The following is a 22101-nucleotide window of genomic DNA, read 5'->3' as shown; positions in this document are numbered from 1 at the left end:
AATACCATTTCATCAAATTGTCATTGTGAAACGTTATTTCACATTGTCGTGTATTAATAACTCTAACCATTGGAACTTAATACATGCGTATCTAGCTAGTACCTGAATACTTTGAAATCCCACAATACATTTATGTACTTATATGTGTAACAGTCGTGCATGTCTCTACCAGAAATTATTTTGTGATGATGACACGCTGTATTAGAATACTTCAAAAACATTGATGGTAACGGAATGACTGTCTCATGTTGTTTGATAATGATGTCGAAAGTTGATCTTTCCGATGTGTCTCTCTTATTCTGGGACGGTGTTAAAATGTAAAGCATGTCCATAGGGCCATATCCTGTGCTACCTACTTGACTCAAGAGGTCCCGTGGAACGGCCCTTGTGCGCTTTTAAGCGCCTCACTGCTGACATGCTGATACCTGCCAAGACACTTCCCACTCAGAACAACCCTCGCTGTTATGACACATGAAAAAACAAGTGTCTAAACACATGTCTGTCCCCAATACTCTACTGATACACTCACTGCCGTGCAAGTGTGTGTATATGAGAGAACGTGGGTGTTGTCCACTGAGACTGCCAAAAATGTCAATGTGTATAAAATGGATTAAATGTAAGATGGTTAAAAAAAAATGATGACCAATCCATTTATCTATCCAATCTTATTATAGATGTATATAATCATGAGACATTTTAGTTGTTGATTGTTTGAAAAAGAGTCCCAAATAGATTATCATGTGTCAAAATGTTCATAGTAAAACATCTTTTGCTTGGTTTGGATGTATTCGTATACTTTGAAATTATTTTCTATAATTTAAAAAGCATTTAAACCCGGAGACTCGCCTGGTTTTGTTGTCTCATTCCTCTGCTGCATCCGGGTTGGAGGCCGGGGAGGATCTGGCAGGCAGCACATCCGATGAGGCTTTGCAGGTGTTCGTTTTGGGCATTCAGGGGGAACCATGGTTGATTGATTGACTAATTGATTGGGTCAAGGGGGGTTCCACAGTTTCCTTCTCAGGGAAGAAGTTCCTACCACAGTTGTGCAATGCCATCCTGAGTCAGGGCCCTCTCAGTTTTCTAGGATGAACATCCCCCTTAAAAAAGAAACAGCAAAAGTACAGTAAATGTAGATGTTTGAGTGTATTCACTGTTGCAGTCATTACATTTGGGTAATCTGCTTGCAGGTTGCCCTCAGTCGGCCTGATTAACAAAGTCTTGGGTCCTGCGTCGGTTGCTGTCCCTTCTTCCATGACGTCAGGTCGTCAGGGGTATAAAACATGCAGCCGATGCCATTACATCAGTTTTTCTTGCCCCAGATATCAGGTGCCCCCCCAATGGGAAGCAATTAAACATAAAAACACAAAGGTATACCTCCAACAAAAAGCAAATACACCAAAAAGGCTTTAAGCATAGCAAAGGGAAAGTAGAGGTACAGCCAGAAGAAGTTACGGGGCTGGATGGAGGGTAACCAGGACTGGAACAGTGAATACACTCGAACATCTACATTTATGGGAAGTGCACACAACTGTACGATGTTCTTCGTGTTTCACTGTTGCAGTCATTACATTTGGGTAGATTCCCAAAGCTATGGTTGGGAGGAGGAGTTTAAATAGCATTAGGGCCAGCTATAAGGTCCTGCAAGACTGCAGTGGCAAAGCCTGCTCTGGATTTAGAGAAAATTGTGAAATTATAATGCTTGGTGAAAGTATGTACAGAACTCCAGGTAGCAGCTTCTATGATGTCCCTGGTAGGAACGCTTCTGAGAAAGGCTGTAGAAGTAGATGCAGCCCTGGTGGAGTGAGGTCTGATCCCCTGGAAGATAGGTTTTCCATGGTGCTTACAGCAGAAATGAATGCAAAGGCTTATCCATTTAGAAATGGTTTGTTTTGAAATAGCCTTCCCCTCTGTCCCTGCAGCAAATGCTACCAGCAGTTGTTCAGATTTTCTTTGAGGTTTAGTCCTGTCCAAGTAGAATCTAAGTCGTCTATGCACATCCAAGGAATGCAGTATCCATTTCCCTTTGTTCTGTGGATTAGGAAAGAAGGTTGGCAAATGAATTGACTGATTAAGAGCCACACTGGATACCGCCTTGGGCATGAAGGATGGATTCTGAGTGACACCCTGTCGGCATGAAAGATGATGAAAGGCTCCACTGCCATAAAGGCCTGTAATTCAGATACCCTACTAGCTGAAGTGATTGCTAAAAGGAAAGCTGTTTTCCAAGAAAGAAATTTTAAGTCTGCAGTAGCAGCTGGCTAGAAAGGTGGTAGAGTGAGTTTCTCCAATACAAAGTTAAGGTCCCAGGCTGGGGTTGGAGCTCTCCTGGGTGGTCTCAAATTTTTGGCCCCTCTGAGGAACTGCTTGAGCAGTGGATGAGAGAAGAGGGGAGGTTCTGTGTTATAATGAGCTGAAATGGCTGAGGCGTGGATTTTAATGGAGGGAAAAGACAGGCCATTGTGAAACATCTCAATTAAGTATTGTAAAATCTGAGGTAAATTGGGTGCTGCTGTGCTCATCCCTTGAGATTGGTTCCAGGCACAGAATCTTTTCCATTTTTCAGCATAAGATTTTCTAGTACTAGGCCTCCTTGCCTCTAAGATGGCATCCAACACAGGTTTGCTGAGGGATGGTAAGGGAGAGTTTAAGTAATTAGCCAGGCTGCAAAGTTCAGCGTAGGAAGGTGAGGGTGCAGAAATCTGGTTCTCCTGCTGAGACAGCAGGGAAGGAGTCAAGAGGCAGGTGCCATGGAGATAACCATGACACACTGCGCAGGAGGGGGTACCAGTGCTGGCACGGCCAGTCTGAAGCAATCAAAATCATCCTTGGTTTGTCCTGTTTGACTTTTGGTAGTACTTTGGAGAGCAGAGGCAGCGGGGGAAAGGTATAGACTGTTAGGTTTTTCCAGCTGAAGGACAGAGCATCCACTTTCCAGGCTTGTTTGTGGGGAGTCCTTGTCCAAAATTTGTCCAATTGGTAGTTCTGGGGGAAGGCAAACAGGTTTATATCTGGGCTCCCCCATTTGCTTGTCAACATGCTGAAAATCCTTGGTTCCAGTTTCCACTCATGTGGGTCCATGAGGTTTCTGCATAGTCCGTCTGCCAGTGTATTTAATTTTCCTGGCAGGAATTGAGCTTGTAGGTGCATTTGGTAGCTCAAGGCTGTGTTCCACAATGCCATGGCTAGTCTGCAGAGGGGGTAAGAATGTGTACCCCCCTGCTTATGTACCACATAACCATGGTGTTGTCCATCTTTACCATTAGTTGTCATGGAAAAATGTAGTTCTTGAAGGCTGTCAGAGCATTCAGTACAGCTAACATTTCTTTTTGATTGATATGCAGGTGCATTTGACTTGGGTTCCATTTGCCCTGAATGCACTTCCCTGCCAGGTGAGCCCCCCATGCATAGTCTGATGCATCTGTTGTTAGGGTTTGGGTGGCAGGGGGTGGTGTAAAAGGTAGTCCCTTGTTTTGGTGGCAGGCCTCTCCCCACCAAAGGAACTTTAGGCGTAGGCAAGGTATGATAGAAATCATTGTTTCTAGGCTGTGAGAATGTTGACTCCATAGGCTTTTTAGATACCACTGTAGTTTCCTCATATGCAGTCTTGCATATGGAATTAGTAGAATGCAGGAGGCCATGAACCCCAAGGCTTGAAGTATTTGTCTTGCAGATAGCAGGGTTTTTGTGGCCACTTGTTTGAAGTAGGTTGTCAAATGAATTTGCTTTTCTGGCGTGAGGTAAGCCATCTGGGAAGTTGTATTCAAGCTTGCTGCCAGGAATGTAATTTTGCTGACAGGGTACCAGTTGCAATTTCTTTTCATTTATGGTGTACCCCAGACAAGTTCGAACCCTTTTTACAAAGGCCAGATGATTTAAAAGTATGTCCTGGCTTTCTGCCTGAATTAGACAGTCATCCAGGTATGGGTATATTTGAATACTTCTTTGCCTGCAAAATGCAATAACTGGAGCTAGGCACTTTGTGAATACCCTGGGCACAGTAGATAAGCCAAAGGGCAGTGCAGAGAACTGATAGTGCATGTAGCCTGCTTTGAAGCGTAAGTATCTTCTGCAAGATTCCCTGATTGGGATGTGCAGATATGCTTCTTTTAAATCTAGTGTTGCCAACCAGGCATCTTTGCCTAGCATAGGAAGTAATTGGTGAAGAATCAGCATCTTGAATTTTGGAATCTCCAGAAAGGTGTTTAGAGTAGACAGGTCCAGGATAGGACGCCATGATTTGTCTTTTCTGGGTACCAGGAAAAGTCTCGAGTAGAAACCTTGTCCCTTTTCCTCTTCTGGTACCAGGTGAATAGCCCCCATGCTTAAGTGAGAAAGTACTTGTTTTTGAGCCTCTGCCCACTGATTTGGAGGTAGGTCCGGCCACCCATTTAGCATTGGCAACGTGTGGAAGTGAAATCTGTATCCCTGGGACACTATATTTAAAACCCATTTGTCCTGGGTAATGAGTTCCAAGTACTCTGCGTGAAGAGCAATCTTTCCCCCCAAAGGGGCAGTCAGAAGATAAGTGCTTGGAAATTTTAAAAGGAAGTCATTGAGACAGTTTACCATTTGGGGGGGGGGGTCTTGTTATTCCCAGACTTGGAAGTGGAGGCCCCCCATTGCTTAATTCTGTCAGTCCCCTGGGACTGAATCCTGAGGTTTTTGCTTTGTCTGGGTTTGGCTTGGGAAGACCTGGAAGGGGCTGGAAAGGACCAATTCTTAGAGGGCCAGTGCCTACTAAATCTAGGAGGCTGAACTTGTAAAAAATCTTTTAACAGTTTGCATAGATTTAGCTTTATCTTCCATCTTTTTAAGAACTTCTTCAGCCTTGTTGCCAAACAGACGGTCCTGATTTAAAGGAGCATCCAACAATTTAGCTTTAACATGATCAGGCAAAGATTGCTCCTTAAGCCAAGCATGCCTTCTAAGCACAGACCCAGTAACAGCAGACCTGCAGGAGGTCTCTAAAGAATCAAAACCACATTGCAAATTATGTTTTCCAACTTGTTCAGCAGAATGCATTAAATCCTGTAAGCCTTTATTTTTCACACAGTCAGGAATCAACATAATTTTCTGTTTAAGCAGTCCAATAACATGTTGCTGATATTTTAACATATGAAATTGGCATTTTAAAGCTCTAATGGCCAAAGTTGCTGAAGTGCAAACCTTTTTACCCCATCTATCCAGCGCCCTGGAGTCTCTATCAGAAGGGGTAGGATTTTTGGCAGTAGAAGCCTTAATGCCCTTGGGCCCCTGTGAAATAGTCTCTGGATCTGCAATAGGATTTTTGAAGAGGAACATGTGAGACTCAGGGACCCTGTAGTATCTGTCAGGTTTACTGGGAGCAGGAGGCAGGGAATCAGGGGCCAAACTGGATTCCGAGAACACATCATCAACAATGTCTAGTACAGGAGGAATAGCCAAAGGCCTATGCTGCGGTAGTAGAAGGAAATCCCTAAGCCTCTTTTCTGAATCAGAAAATTCCTGGCTTTCCCGGTGAAAATGCTCCCTTAAGAGTATGCAAGGTTTCCCCAAACGAAAAATCCTTAGGAGGGGAAGCAGAGGGAATAGAGTCCTCTGCATCAGAATCCTCATAAGTAGGTAAGGACAAATCCAGGTCATCAAAAGAGCCAGAAAAAACAGAATCCTGAACAGAAGATTCATAGTCAAGCTCAGCCCTAGGCCTCTTAGAAGGGGGTGGGGGGGTTGGCTACCCCTGATTAGAGTTATTAGATCTTCAGTCATTTTTATCATTTGTTTTTTAGGCATAAAGGTCTGAGCATGTGGCCTGGGCATCAGTTTTTTAGACATGGATCGAGATTTAGGCCTTAGTAATGAAGGAGGCGTCGATTTAATATGCAAGTCTGTAGGCCTGAATACACCCTCAGAAGCCGGTGCCTGCACAGCGGCTCTGGACCCATCCAAGGTAGAGACATCCACGGGTTCCATAACTGAAGTATCTCGTGGCATACCGGACTCCGAATAGGTCTCGGTAGAGGCCTGCAAATCAGAAGTAGCGGGTATCAGGGGCTGCGAAAGCGCCTCACTGAGTACCGGCAAACTGGCGACTGGCTTAGGAGAAGCGTCGTCGGCAGTTTTGGACCTCGGTGGCCTGTCTGTCTTTATCTTTGCGTTTTTTCAGAATCCCGGTAGTCGGATGGCTAACTGACGACATTTCTAGATAATTAAACCGAGAACCGAAATATTTAGAGGCAAAAATATACCGACGACAGATAGTGCGCTGATTAAATAAAGCACAAGACCAACAGCAAGGTACATCGTGGTCAGGGCCTAGGCAAGGAATACAGTACAAATGAAAATCTTTATGAGGTATTTACTTTCCAGAAGTAATGCAATTATTAACTTTTACTGACATCGGTAAGAAGCAAGAAAATGTTTCCCCAACGGGATACTTAGCCTTTAGTTGAAGACTTCGGTTCTGAAACTCGAAAATGAAAATTTCAGGAGTCGGCCGACCGGCACTTGCGAACTGCTTCTGCTTCAGGCACCGCACGGCAAGAAAGACTGATGTAATGGTGTTGACTGCATGTTTTATACCCCTGACGACCTGATGTCATGGAAGAAGGGACAGCAACCGACGCAGGACCCAAGACTTTGTTAATCAGGCCGACTGAGGGCAACCTGCAAGCAGATTACCCAAATGTAATGACTGCAACAGTGAAACACGAAGAACATCTAGACATGTTTCTTCTGCTCCTACGGATCCACAAAGTGATTTGCAGGCCTTTACTCAGGGGTTATTTAATGCTTTACTGTCAATAAGGCCTCGCCACCTAAAAGGCTTAGGGAATTAAATTCTTCTGAGGAACAGCTGGGTTCTGATGAAAAATCCCTTACTTATTCTACCCAGATTCCTTCTCCTTTAGACTACGGATCTGAGGAGGAGGACTAATAGTCAAGATACTCCTTCTGAGGGAATTTTCTTTGGGGAACCAATCTCTAGGATGATGGAATTTTTTAAGTGGGACTGTGCCCAGGTTTCATAAATCCATAACAGGTACTATGGGTTACTGCAGATGGAATCTCCTAAATCTACGGCTATTCCTCCTGTCTTGGCTGCTTTACTAGATGTTTTTTTCTAATGCCTCTAAAGCACCTGATTCTCTGCCCCCTGCTCCCAAGAAGGTTTTATAGGGTGTCTGGGGACTGTTCCTTTTTGATGAAATGTCCTGCTGCTGCTGACCCCTTTGTGGTGTCTGTAGCCTCTGATAAGCTGTCTCAATTGCTTCCTTCGTCAGAGTTACTGCCTTCTGACAAGGACAGCAGAACCATGGACAGGCTGGGTAAGAAGATTTATACCTCTGCTACCTAACTTTTAAGGCTATTAATTATCAGACCCATATCATCCAGGTATGTGCTGGCTCTTCTTTCTCAGGCTTGCCATCTTTTTTCCTGATCTTCCAGGCTCTGAAAGTAAATATTCTACCCTTTCCTTGCTAGAGACTTCCTCCCAAGTAATTCATCATTCTATCAAATGTAGTTATGATGCAATGGATGCCTCTTCTAGGGCTAATGCTTTTGGTTCAGTACTGAGGAGGTAAGCATGGCTTAGGCGTCAACCTTTATCTGATGATATTAAGACTAAGTTGCTAGATGCTCCTTTGGATACTAAACTTTTGTTTGGGGAAGTGGCTGCTGGTTTGTTTTAGTCTCTTCAGGACAAGGGGAAGGCCGTACAGGAACTTAAACATGTCTTTGTTTCTCCTTTGCCTAAATTTCAGAAAAACTACCCTTCTAAGCCAGCCTTTGTTTGTATTCAATCTTGCCCTCCTGCTAAAGGTAAAAAGGGTGGTAAACAAACTCCTCCTGCTAAGGCCATTCAGACTGCATGGATTCTAAAGCCTTCCTTTCCAGACAAACCAGGTGCTTTCTGACTATCCACCTGTTCCCAGCCACATTCTTCTTTCTCTTCACCCTTCTCTTTCTCTTCCTATTTGGCTTCAAATCACCCAGGATTCTTGGGTTCTGTCAGTTATTCGTCAGGGGTACTTTATGATGTGGAATTCCCATCCGTCTTTTATGGGCATTCCTCAGCCTCCCCAGGAACAACTTCCTTTTTCTCACAGGTTCTTTGAGATCTCTTGTCTCAGGGGGACTATTCAAGAGGTGCCTGTGTCCCAAAGGAGGAAGGGGTTTTACTCAAGAATGTTTCTAGTGCCCAGAAAAGAAGGTACTTGGAGACCGATTCTAGACCTGTCTCATCTAAAAACTTTTCTGAAGGTGTCTTCCTTTCGGATGTTATCCCTTCAAACTCTTTTTCTCTCTCTTCCTACCTCAGGCCTTTCTGGTGTCTCTGGATCTCAGTTATTGTATGCTTCTCTCCATATTCCGATCCATCCTCTTTTCAAGAGTTTTTTGCATTTCTCTGTTGCTTCCTGGCATTTTCAGTTCTGTGCTTTGCCCTTTGGCCTTTCTACTGCCCCAAGGGTGTTCACCAAATGCCTTGTTCCTGTGATTGCTTTTTTGCAGGCTTCAAGAGATCCAGATATTTCCTTACTTGGACGACCTGATGATTCAGGCATCCTCTCCAGAAATCCTTTTGCACAATCTTTGTTTTACCATTTCTCTTCTTCAAAGTCTGGGGTTCACGATAAACTTCAAAAAGTCTTCCCTGACTCCTTCTCAGGATCATGTCTTTCTGGGTTGCAGGATTCAGATGCTGCCAATACTGGCATCCCTGCCTCCTCTAATGGCCTTAACTCTCAGTTATTGTTTTCAAACTCTTATTCCCCCCTGGCCTCCATTACAGCCAGGGAGATTGTCAGAGCTCTGGGGTTCATGGCTTCCACCATTCCAATGTTTCCTATGGTCAAACTTCACATGAGGAAGTTTCAGTGGTTTCTGAAGTTGGTGTGGCTTTCCACATGCACATCTTCTAGACTTTACAGTTCCTCTTCTCCCTTTTCTCAAGAAGGAACATCTGTGGTAGATTTAGCAGTTGTTTATGAATCCAGGACTCCCTCTTAATCCTTCTCTTCCCTCTCAGGATCTGTTCACAGATGCTTCAGATGTGGGATGGGGAGCAACATTTGGCTCCCTGAAGGTTCAGGGAGTGCGATCACCTTGTCAGCAGCAGGAGCACATCAATGTCAAAGAGATGAGAGCTCTTATGCTGGTTCTTCAAGCCTTTCATCCTCTTTTCTGTCTGGGGCCTCTCCAGGTATTCACGGACAATACCACAGTTATGTGGTATATCAACAAACGAGGGGAACAAGATCTTACCTTCTTTGCTGGCTGGAACTTCTGGTATGGGATCTGGCTGTCAAGTATCAAGTGACTCCTCAGGTAGTTTATATTCCTTCAGATCAGAACACTGTGGCATACACTCTGAGCAGGTCCTTCACTCAGTCCCATGAATGGATGCTTCACAGGGATGTGTTTCTGGGGTACTCCTCAAGTAGATCTGTTTGCCTCCCCTCTGAACAATCAACTTCTTCTGTTTTGTGCCAGAGTTCCAGGTCCTCTGGTGTGGAAGGTGACACCCTCTCATTTTCTTGGAACAGGATGCTTCTTTATGCATTCCCTCCCCTTCCTCTCTCATTCCGAGAGTCCTGTTCAAGATTCAACAGGATGCTCACAAAATCTTGTTGGTGACTCTCTTTTGGCAGCAACAGCACTGGTTCCCTCTATTTCTGCATCCAGCCAGGGGCAGTCATCACAAGTTACCTCATAGGGTGGATCTAATCACACAAGACAAGGGATCTCTCATCCATCCCCACCTGTCTATTCTTCAACTGACACTGTGGGTGATAGGGTTTGGTCCCTCATAGACACCTTTTTTCTAAGGACGTGCTGCAGATCCTGCAAGAGGCCAGGAAGTCTACTACTAGGAAATCCTACTTATCTAAATTGGAACAGGTTTTCTATTTGGTGTCTTTCTCATTACCTGGACCCACTTACTGTGGATGTTCCTTTGGTTCTTTCTTATTTGTGTGAGTTGCTCAGAGCTGGTTTGGCCTATTCCTCTGTTAAGGCCCACTTAACAGTTCTTTCTGCTTGTATGGCTTTAATTCCCCTATTAGCTTCTAGATTTGAGGATAAGCAATTTCTTAAAGACATCCCAGGAAGTCTGTTCCTCCTCTCTGGGATCTTAATTCTGTTCTGCAGAAACTGACTCAGCCTCCTTTTAAGCCTGCTGTTTCAACTTCCTTGCAATATTGTTCTTGGAAGACCGTTCTTTTGTTAGCTCTTACTTCTGCCAGATTGGTGTCTGAGTTGAAAGCGCTTATCGCTTGTCCAACTTTTTTTGATATTTCATTAGGACAGGGTGTCCTTGCATACAGATCCTTCTTTTATGCCCAAGCTGGTTAATGAGTTGTCACTTAATCAGTCTATTAATTTTCCTACTTTTTTCCCCAATCCGCAATCTGACAGTGAGAGGGTGCTGCATACCTTAGATGTGGCATAGACAGCTCAAATTTTATTTGGATAAGACTAAAGCTATCAGAAAGTCTGCTCAGTTGTTTCCTTTCATCCTAGGTCTCTAGGATTGGTTGTTTTCAAGCAAACTATTCCTACTTGGATTTCAAAGACTATTTCTTTTTGTTACACTTTTCATGGAAGGAGCCTTCCTTCTTCTGTGAAGGCTCATTCTACTAGAGCCGTGGCTTTTTCTGGTGCTTTTGTTTCAAGGGTTCAGACACTAATTCTATTCTTGAAGCAGTTATATGGACTTCTGTGCATACCATTACCAAATATTACAACCTGGATGGTATCTCCAGAACTAGAGCTGGTTTTGCTAATGCCATTCTTCATGGCGTCTTAGAAGGCTCTACTGCTGCTTCCTCCTCCCAAGTTTCTTCTTGAGCTTTAGCACTCTCCCATACATAATGAATACTGCAGCGGTGAATGTAAGGACATAGCACAGTTGTGTAAAATCTTATCATAACAGTAGATGTCCTTGCCCTCACTGCTGCAGTATTCACTCCCTCCTACTATCCCCCTAGTCTTTTTTCCTTCCTGGATATGCAGGTTCCCTTTGGTTTTCCTTAGACTGCTGTTTTTACTGGGGCAATCAGATTTGAGGATGGTGCACCTGAACATCACCTTTATGCCCTACGCTATGTGAGGAGTATGTAGGTGACGTTCAGCATACCTTAAAGCAATGATAGACTTTGGCAGACTTGCCGGACAATGGGCTTCACAGCAGAGACTCCCATGCATAATTATTTCTGCAGCGGTGAAGGCAAGGACATCTACCGTTATGGTAAGAGTTTACACAACTGTAATTTCACTAGCAGAATAGTTAGTGTTCAGCTGGTGTTAGACTTGTCAGGTCTGACTCACAGCATGTTTTCATGCATGGCTCCACGTCAGTCATTTCTTCCACTAACTTCAAAGGATGTCTGTAGAGTGTACCTAATGTTATTTCCTCTTCTGATAGCACCAGTCCAGCACAATTCTGAAGTTTGTCTCTTCCTGTGCTCCACATTAAACACCTCCTCTTGTGCACAGCATGATATCATATGCTAGGAAAGAAGCACATGCTCCTATACGCCAAGTCCTCAATACTTTTCTGCAATTCACACAGTTTGAACTGGACAGTCTCACATTCAGTGCCTAAATTGAACAAGACTGCTAAGGTTAGCTGTGGTTGTCAGATCCCAGACCAGAATCCACACCAGCACTGCATATACTGCTTGGGAGAGGCACATTGCATTAAATACTGTCACCAGTACCAGCACTTCAACACAACCATCTACAGGAGCAGATGTGAAAAGCTTGAGACCCTCATCAAAACCTAGAAGGGGGTGATTCAAGGATGGCCAGGCCAGGACAGGGACTGACAGGAGAAATTATCCATATTTAGCTGTCCTGCAACTTGTAACATGATGATTAACATCTGTGCTACAAAGGTTGAAATTAAGGAGGAAAAAAAGTAGATTAGGCAACAGTAAATACCTGTAAATTCTCCTTTGTCACTTTAGACATTAGTTGTCTGCACTATCTCATCTACATTCGTTGTGACTCAAGCACAGAAAAAGTTCCCTCAGTAGGCTTTCACAAAGTCCACTGTAACTTCAACTGCACATATACTGTCGCCAGGGCAGCAGGCTCAGGATATGTGCCCATGCTAATTGGCATGGCTTAGGCTTCTTCTTCTAAGCATGATCTGAGGCAGGTCACAGAATCATAAGATTTATAAGGCAACTGAGCCTCAAGGCCATTTCTGCCTTGCTGGTACCCACCCTTAGGACTTGTCTCTCCATTCAAGGACAGCCAGGCCAGTTATACCAAGGGTGAATTTATAAGAACCCATCCAGTAGTCCAGTTCCGTTTTAAAGTTGGACAGCATGTCAAACTGCTTAACTTGGAAAAGGAGTTTGTTCTAATCTAGTAGTAGGTGCTGGGTGACCGATCTACCCTTTCACTTAGTCTTAGTTATTTTTTGGAGTACATTTAGATCTCTGGCCCTAGTGTTAGCTGGACTGTTTGTTTTACTGAAGTATAAAAGTTTTTGGATAACTGGATACCCTATAGCCCTATAAGCAAGACACAGGACTCCCCTAAGGAGTATATATATGAAGCTGAGTATAGGGATCAAGCCTCCAGTCTTTCTTTGTATTTCAGACCTTTTAGACTCTTGATATTTTTACAGAGGAAATTCTGGGGTCTTTCCAGTTCCTTGATATGTTTAGTAAGGTACATTACTAACGGGATGCTGTACTCAATGATGGGTCTAATCAAAGCAGAGTACAAGGAGGTGAGGCTGTCTTTTGATCTGGAAGAAATACCTTTTCCTATGAACAGTGCAAGGTAAAAGAATGTTCTAACCACTACTGCAATATAATGTCAACTGTAACGGAGCTGTCCACTCGTGTCCATTCTGATGTGTACTATAAGCTGGAGCTGGGAGATGCCTACCAAATACTATATTACTGCACTTTTGGCACTTAGCTTGGCCATTTTGGATGCCCCCTTCTAGGGTAATATTCTCTTTAGGCATTTTTTCAAGAACTTGGTTAAAAATCTCTAAAATGGAAGCATCTGCTGACCACTATGGAAGGTTACTATGCTGTTCTCACCCACCTTTCTCCTCTTCTTCTAGGTCTACCAAGTATCCTCTGCAGAAGAAATACTTCACTCATAAAATAAAGGTAATCCACAATCGTTTGTCAGTTGTGTTTGTTGGCTCTGCCCAGGAACTCTCCTTGAAGGATGAATCTGTAAATGAAGTTGGTCAAATCCTGACTACAATAACAGAACCACACATGGCAAGCTGACCCTCAAAGTCTGTTCCAGCTTGAACAGCCATTACCATTTTAAGTCTAGCCAATTTCCTTTACAAAGGTGAGACTCAAAATGTGTACCCTGTGCCTGTGAGGTAGGCATCTTAACCATAATACCAACCCCCAAGACATGATCTTGGATGGCCATGTTTTAGAGCTGTTAGATCTTTTCCAAGAAAAACATTTGCTAAAGGATCAGGTGGTCTGCAAAATTCATAATAGGCCCAAACTCTCCTAGTTAAGAAGTCCAGACAACTTATTCCTAATTCATGGGATGTAGAAGGGATCTAGTCTCATGTGTTCCTTATTCCAGGGCTTCCAAGACAGCTGCACACTGATCAACAGCTTAATTTCAGCTCTCCCTGTGTGAAAACAGAAACAGAGAAAAGGCAACCAGTAAAGCTGTTTTTTGGGGGGGATAATTCAGTTTCTGGCTGTTAAGTACACTGTCAGGATGCCAACAAAGATGAAATCTAAAGAACCTGAAAAAAAATCAACCAGAAAAGGTAGAGACAACACTGTCTGTGAAGAATCCTGTAGTTGTTCAGAAAAAAGTAGTCCAAGCTTCAGCTCTAGTACAAGAGATGGCTTCTAGTAATTTACAGGAAAAAATAAATCAAATGTATGCATAGGTGATTAAAATAAATGAGACAGAAAAAGTAATATCAACTCAAATAACAAAAGGCAGGGAAAGATGAACTGATAAAACTATAAAATTCAGAGGTTGAAATGAAGAAAAGACCAGCTGAGCATGAAACATCTCAAAGTAGAGTTGTTTCAAAAATGACAGAGTTACAAAACAGGATACACACAGAAATCCAGAGATTTTCTGCTGTACCAGAAAAACTGGAAGGGACAGGTTGTACTGATTTTATGAAAGAGACTGTACTGATTTTATGAAAGTACAAATAAGCGACTGGACTGGTATTCCATGGAAGGATTTGTTAATTGAAAGGGCACATGAACTGCATGCTCCAAACCTGGCCATGAGAAAGTGGCTAAGACCTCTATTAGTAAAGATACAATCATACCAACAAAAAGAGCTGATCTTGACAAAACTGTGGCATAAGGGAAAAGTATTAAAACTGAAGATAGCACAGCATTTATGGGAAAGGATTATTCACTGTACACCAGGCAGAAGAGAAGCAAATTTGTCCCGGCACTCAGAGAACGTTGAGAAGCAGGTGTAAGATTCAAGCTGCTTTATCCAGCTGTCTTCAGAATGATTTTTTTCCGGTAGGATCAAATACATTTTTGGATGTAGAACAGGCTTAACAGGAAATAAAAAAGTGTATCCAATAAAAAATGAGCCAGGAAACAAAAGGAGTCTCTGCTTCTCATTCTCCTAACAATAAAGCTTATAGATAGACTTTGCCAGTGAAAATTTTCCAGTGTTCCAAAGGAAAATGTTTGAGAGAAAAAATGCAAAAGAGTTATCTAGAGGAACTGGGATTTCCTTGGACTTCAACCAGTGTACAGTAATAGTAGATGGATATAAAAAGAAAAGACCAGAAACACTGACATTACTGAATAAATGGGAGACTATGGCTTTGCAAGTAAAGTGGCTGAGAATGACTAGACTTTTGTTGACTTTGTTAAACTTGTGGGTAGACTGTAAAGCTTAAACTCCTCTTTATGTCATTAATGTTTAGAAGAACACTAAAAGAGAAAAAAAAGTTAAGTAAAGCAATTTTTGCTTTTATTACTTATATAAAACATTTCATGACATAAAGTGCATGTTGTATATAGTTAATCAGTTTTGTGTAGTGTGTAGTCAATGGTATTTCAAATGTGGGGGGAGTCTTTTCAGTGACTGTTGTGTGTGTTGAAGATATTAAGTTGTATAGGCTTTACATCATAATGTGTGAGTAGAAAGGCTTGAGACTGAATATCCTGTGATCTTGGGCTATTGGGTTGCAGTGTAAAAAGTGCACTAATTATATTACACGTAAAATTAAGATATTGCCTTTTATTTTTACAAGGGTGAATGTCTGGATTAATGCTGTTGGCTTAAACTACAAACAATTGTTTTTGTAATCTTGAAAAGTAAGGCAAAATGATGAAAGCCATGAAAAAATGCTGTTTCCTACATCTGCACAGATGTTAACTTCTTTTTTCCATTAGAAAATGTTCACTGGGAGTCAAGAAGTCTGCAGCTGAAGGCATTTGTATGTTCTATTCTGAGTGAAACTGTCAAAGACTCACTGTTGACAACTTTTACATGGAGAGAAACTGTCTGCAGGTGCAAGCTATTAATTTTGAGAGTTCTGACCATTATTTGCCATGTGAAATTGAAAAATTTAAAAGTACAGTGGTGCAGCAGTTAGCGTTGCCACCTCACAGCAAGAGGTTCTCCAGTTCGATTCTCGGCTGGGGTGCCTTCTGTGCAGAGTCTGCATGTCCTCCATGTGGTCGCGTGGGTTTCCTCCGGGTGCTCCGGTTTCCTCCCACATCCCAAAAACATGCAGTAGGTGGATTGGACACTCTAAATTGGCCCTAGGTGTGAGTGTGTGCATGTGTGTGCCTTCTGTGGAAGGTTGGGCGCCGGGCTGGCAACTCAACACTGTAAAACTCCACTGCCAATTATGAGCGGACAGGTGATCCGCTGTGGCGACCCGTAACCGGGAAAAGCTGAAATTAGAAGAAGAAGACTATGGTAAGCAATTCAGTGGAAAATAAAATTTGAAATTATGGGATGTGAATTAAGAGAGCAGCCTCTTTAGCAGCCTTAATACTTTAATGCATTTAATAGAATAGTGTACAATTTATTTTTATTTAAAGACATCTAGTATACTTTTGTTAAGACTAAAAATTAATGTTTTCTAAAAGCATACAAGCTATTTTTCACATCCGGAAGGGGAACAAATATAAGAAAAGAACATACATCACTCAGTGCAAGTGGGAACACAGGCTGTACCATGCCCTTTAGTGTGGATAACCTTAATTTTAGGTTATGCAAAGCCTATGGGTGCAGCTATCGATTTGGAGCAACTGTTTCTATCTGGAGGGTTAAACTTCATTTTTTGAAGATGTACATTGTTGTGTGTGTTTGTTCTAAGTTATAGGGCATGGGGGTGTTGTGAAGGTGTATTTATTTATTTATTTATTTTGTTTGAGGCCAGTCATTAAATTAAAACATTTTTGAAGACTGCGACATAGGTTGAAATGGAGAAGCAAAGAAACAACTGTATAAAAGATCAGCCTGTCACACAGAGGGTGCATGTAACACAAAAATTGGATATATAAATTTAAAAAAAGTAACATATAATAAAGTAACATAATAGGCAGGAACAATATCATAATAGCTACATTATCCATATTATCCTGGAAAGTAAATGGCCTTACAGGTATAGGCAAAAAGAAAAGAGTTTTGAATTATATTAAGAAATGCAGAGTGCGAATAACAGTGCTGCAGGACACACATTTGGAAAGAAATGAGCATGTGAATTTGACAAAGAAAGAATTTCAGAATGAATATTCATAGAATATCAGGGACAAAGGAAAATGGAAGTAATTATACCAACTGCTACAGTGATAAAAGAGGGAAAAAACAATAATGGTAGATTTGTGGTTGTAAGGGGCTACTGGCAAGGGATGTGGATTCCACTAAAATGCAAATAATCAGCTTTCAGCAGGGAATATTGCTTGTGGGGACTGAAATTTAATTTGCAAAAGTGCAGATGTATCAGAGGGACCTAGAAAGGAAAAAAAATAACAAAAGGGAGTAGATTTCTGAAGACGTTTATGAAAATATTTGGTATGGAAGATGTGAATTCAATAGTGAGAACTTGGGCAGAATTTACATAATATTCCTCAAGGTAGAATAACTGGGCTAGACTAGACAGAAATTATACGTCACAGGAACATGTTCATTTAATTAAAAGCTTTGACACACATTTACTGCTTCACAGCATGCACCAATAAAAAATAAGATGCAAGTACATGTTGATAAAAAAATGAGACACTGACAATTTCCCACCTATGTGTTAAAAGAGAGAGGAATTTATGGAATTGATAGTGGAAACTATTTGAGTGTTAATATATTAAGGAAGACAGAAACATTTTCATAAGTTATATCTAGTGAGTGGGATAAAATGAAAAATGGAGTTTAAAATATGGTAGAAATGAAAAAGAGATATGGTTAAGAAGTCACAGGGATTACTTAGAAGAGCTAATAGAGGTTAAAATATTGAAGAATAAAGCGAATCTCACAGAACAAAAATAGACTCAAATGCAGACTGCTAAAGAGAAAATAAAGGGATATCTAAATAATATGCATAAGTTGAGAAAGATCACTGTTAAGCAACTATTTTTATTAACTCCAGAGCACAAAAACATTTAGTATAACAACTTAGGCAACAGAAAGAGCTGTCATCAAACTTTGAGAAGGTAAAATAAGAAAAATTACCAGAGATTTTGTAGCAGTACTAGAGATATTCCAGAAATTATGTGAAAATTTATACAGAGCACAAAAATGTAGAAATCAATCTGTGGTGGCTGGATTGGCTACTGATGGTAAAGACCCATCAGATTATGTTTCATATAGAGCCATTTCAATTTTAAACCATGAGTATAAAAGTGTTGATGGCAATACTAGCTAAAAGAATGCCAAAGGTATTGCCAAACTTGATAGATATGCATCAGTGTGGTTTTATGGAGGGGAGGCAAACATTTGACAACATCAATAGAACAATGATGACCCAGAGGGAAGCAGAATGTAAGAAAATACACCGTTATTGGTGGGTCTTGATGCAAAGAAAGCATTCAACAGTGTGAGCTGGTATTTTATAAGTAAGGCAGTAAAAACATTTGCATTCACTGATAAAATAATAAGATTAATTAGGGAGATATATGAAGAATCAGAGGCAAGAACTGAAGTGGGAGGGTTCCTCTCAAAGTTGTGTTTGAACAGAGGGATGAGGAAGGGGTGTCCTCTTTCCCCTTTTCTGTTCTACATTTAGAGCTACAGGCAAAGAAAATAAGGGACTCAGAAATGCAAGGATATAACTGGTATGGTAATCAAGAAACATTGGCTTTATTTGTAGATATTATTTTGTACCTTAATAATCCAGAAAAGAATATCTCAATGTTGTGGAATATTTTCAGACATTTTCTAGTCTTTTCAGCATATAAAATTAAAGATAAAAGAAATGTTATAGCCATAAATTACTTACCCACAAATTAATTAGTTCAGCAATACCCCTATTTATGGGGGCACACTAAGATTAAGTATTTAGGATGATAGATTAAAAAGCCTTCTTTTACAGCAGCTAAGGATATGTGAGAAGAGACTAAAATGGTAATACAAAAACTGAGAAACTGGAAGCTCTTGTTTATGAATATGGATAGTAAGATACAAGCAGTGGAAATGCTTTTAGTTCTTTAAGTTTTAAATATGGGTCAGGCATATTTTTATCAACCAAATGTGAAGTTGTGGGCAATAATTAATAAAGAGTTGAAGGAATTTATCTGGGAGAGGAAAAGGGCAATAGTTAAATTGGATAAGCTGATCCTTCCAATAGAACAAAGTAGTTTAGAATTACTTAATTTGAAGAGATATTTAGACCTACACAGTTATGGCTCATATACTCAACACAAGTAGAAGGTTATAATTCAAAATGGAAAGGGAAAATGATGAAGCAGTGGGGGAGTTAAGAAATAGAGACAGAGTTGGATTTTAGATGCAGATGATTAAGGAGAATAATAACAACCATACAGAATATTATATTCATAAAGCAGAAAAAAAGTATTCTAAGAACTAAGCCAGCATGAGAATAGAGAAAGGTGATTTAGCTAATAGGGATGACTGCCAGTAGGGGTACAGAAAATAGGCAAGAGGGGCTGGAATTTACTGGAAAAAAACTGACAAAGAAACCAATATATTGGCAGCAAATAGCTAGAATGGAAAAGGTAACAGAGTGGGATGAGGCCAAGAAGAAGTTTGGACTGCAGGCCAGAGACTGCCTTCCCAACTGAAGATTGATATCAGAGTGTAGGCAAATAGAAAGGGATATATAAATCTGAAGTGAAAGACATGCTCAGGTAGAGGTTTTAGTTTAATCTAGAACAGAAGCTGTTGTTATAAAAGGGATAATTGGAAGGGCATAATAACTATACAAATCAAATCAATCAGAGAAAATTTGAAAAGTTTTGGAAGACAGACTGGAAAAGCAATTACAAGAGAACAATGAAAGGACATATGTTTGGCTCCCAGGAATGCAACAAAGTTCAGACAGTTTAGGATCTTTACATGGAAGCATTTGCATAGGTATTTTTATACTCTGAGCAGACTTCAAGGAATTTTTCTTCAACAAGAGAGGAAATGGAGGTGTGATGGGGAAGGAAGAAAGCAGTAACTGGGAATATATGTTTTGGGGGTTTAATGCATTGGTAGATTTAAAAAATTCTCACAAAGTACTATATCAGAAATATTGGTGAGAATCTGAATTGCCTGAACATAGTAAGGCTTTATTAAGTTTAATTCTGATGGCTGACAAAAATGCAATCACTAGAAAATGGAAATCAAAGTGTGAACCAACTGTATTTGAAGTACTGAATAGTATAAAAGAGATAAAAGAACAGGAAGTAAGATCTTTAGAAAAGAGAAGGAGTAAATTGAAGAGAAGTAAATTGAAACTGTGGGAACAATACATGCAGAATAATGAGGAGAAGGAGGAGGAATGAGGTTTAAGGGAAGGTAGAATTCCGCAATTTATATAATGCTGGACTGATGACAATTTCAAAGAAAAAAGAACAAAAGAGACAAGAAAAAATGAAGTACATACAGAGGAATACTGTGTACATGCTGAGAGACAGGAAAACAATTAGTAGACAAAACTGAAGTATGTACAGAATAATGCTATTGTACACATGCGTAAAAATGGGATTTCACAGCAGCAGTGTCAAAGAAGACAAAATTAGACTGGGACAGAAATGTCATTTTCTCGATTTATTAAGTACAAAATAATATCTGCACATAAAGCCAAGTTTTCTTGATTACTATAGCAATCACATCTTTGAATTTCTGAGTCTCTTATTTTCTCTTATTTACCAACCATTCTAAATATAAAGCAAACAACAAAAGAGAAAGAGGACATTCCTGTCTGTTAATACAAGTTATGAGACAGGAACCCTCCATCTCATACCTATAAATTCTGGTAACACCTTCTTTTAGCTAGTATACACATACGCACTTTATAACCATGGTTTAAAATTGAAACGGGGTCTGATGGGTTTTTATCCTATATGGGTAATACAGCTATCGAAACTTTCCTCTAAGATGCCGGTGTTTCCCCTACTTTTAATATACTATTAAAGAGAATCATGCTGATCTTTATCAATTTCTTCCCTCCTGTCTTTCAGACTTTCACAGGAATACCACCTGTTCCTAAAGATTTCCCGGTAGATTGATTGTACATCACCATTTTCAAGTCATCTCTTGCTATCTTAATTATTAGTAGTCAAGCCTCATCTTCCTCTAACTTTGGCATAATTAATTTTTTTGTGCATATTTCCATTTGTGCTATTTCTTGTTTTCCACATTCCTTTGCTTCATACAAATTTTCGTACAATTTCCAAAATATCTCTTAATACCTCTACACAATCGATGGCTAGTATTCTTGTCATAGGCTCCCTAAGTTTGGCGACAAGCCTTTCTACTTTCTTTTGCCCAAGTTATTGTGCTAAAATTTTTTATGCTCTGGAGTTATCACAACATAGACAGAAGAGTAATCCTTCTAAGTTCATGTCTGCTATCCAAATAGTTCTGAACAGTGCTTTTTGGTACAGCACTGTAGTAAAAGTTGAGATGAGCACAGATCATCACTTATATGCAATGACAACTAAATCTCCAGCTGAGTGTGGGAGCCCACTCACATGGGGTGATGTGGAGTTTAATGATCATTACAACATGTAGGATGAATGGGTCAATATACTAGAATTAAACAAGTTGATGAATGGCAGACACAGAATGAAGACCTTAGAAAATAATGTCTATTGTTTTCTCTTATAACCTTGAGTTTTCCACAAACTACTGGCATTATTACTTTATTGTTTTCTAATGTAGTGTGTGACAACTAGAAAAGTTTTATTTAAACTTCTTTGACTCTGCCCAATAGCTGCAATAAATGATGCTGCAGAACAGACACATACACAAGGAACAGTAGTCCCTGAAGCTTCCCTGTATATCCTTCTTACAGTTTAAATTTATTTACTGTGCTCAGTGTAGGATGACGTAAACAGTGAAGAAAAGAAACATGATTTATGTATATCAGGAAGCAGCAGCCTTACCAGTATATTACATAATGGTTACTACTATTTACTTCTGTATTACTGAATATTCTACTGTTATATCCAAGGAGCACAATTACATTCTTAAATAAGCAGTCAGCCATTTTTGTGGCACAGACAGATAAAGCTTTGATTGTAATCCAAAATTCTCATACATCATTGAGTATCTGTATCCACAAATCTTCTGGTGACTGCTTTTATCCTCTGTGTTCCAGAATTTCCTTTAGAAAGTAAAACTTTGTTCACATGCACATTATCACTAATACACAATCTGTACTGTAACATTAGAGCAGCAAGATAACCTTCATATTTGTTGCCACATCAGAGATATTCTGTCTGTCCATCATCCTGTAAAAAAGCTCCAAATATTCCAAGCCTACAAGCAGGGGGATTCTGTTGGTCTCATGACGTAAATAGTAAGTCAGGTCAAGGGCTTGATCTAGAGTCAACTTCCCAGCACTGAAAAATAAGGAAGAAACAGGTTATATACTTATACAGAATTTTCAATGTCACGCAGCACACTCCTGTACAAATCGGTGACAATAAACATAACATGAAAAAA

General features: G+C 40.5%; 1 protein-coding gene across 1 annotated transcript in view; it reads right to left on the bottom strand.

Annotated features, from left to right (window-relative positions):
* LOC122795779 (endoplasmic reticulum aminopeptidase 2-like) overlaps nucleotides 1-22101 on the bottom strand; it is a 1481589-nt gene that overhangs the window by 464947 nt on the left and 994541 nt on the right. Inside the window, exon 13 of the mRNA XM_044064110.1 lies at nucleotides 21842-21998. Coding sequence (XP_043920045.1) covers nucleotides 21842-21998 — 157 coding nt within the window. The remainder of the gene's footprint in view (nucleotides 1-21841; nucleotides 21999-22101) is intronic.

This window comes from Protopterus annectens, chromosome 2.part2, assembly GCF_019279795.1.
Source record: "Protopterus annectens isolate FY-2018-M chromosome 2.part2, PAN1.0, whole genome shotgun sequence".
NCBI lineage: Eukaryota > Metazoa > Chordata > Ceratodontiformes > Protopteridae > Protopterus > Protopterus annectens.
The sequence above is the reverse complement of the archived record's forward strand: the minus strand, read 5'-3'. Positions and strand labels throughout refer to the sequence as shown.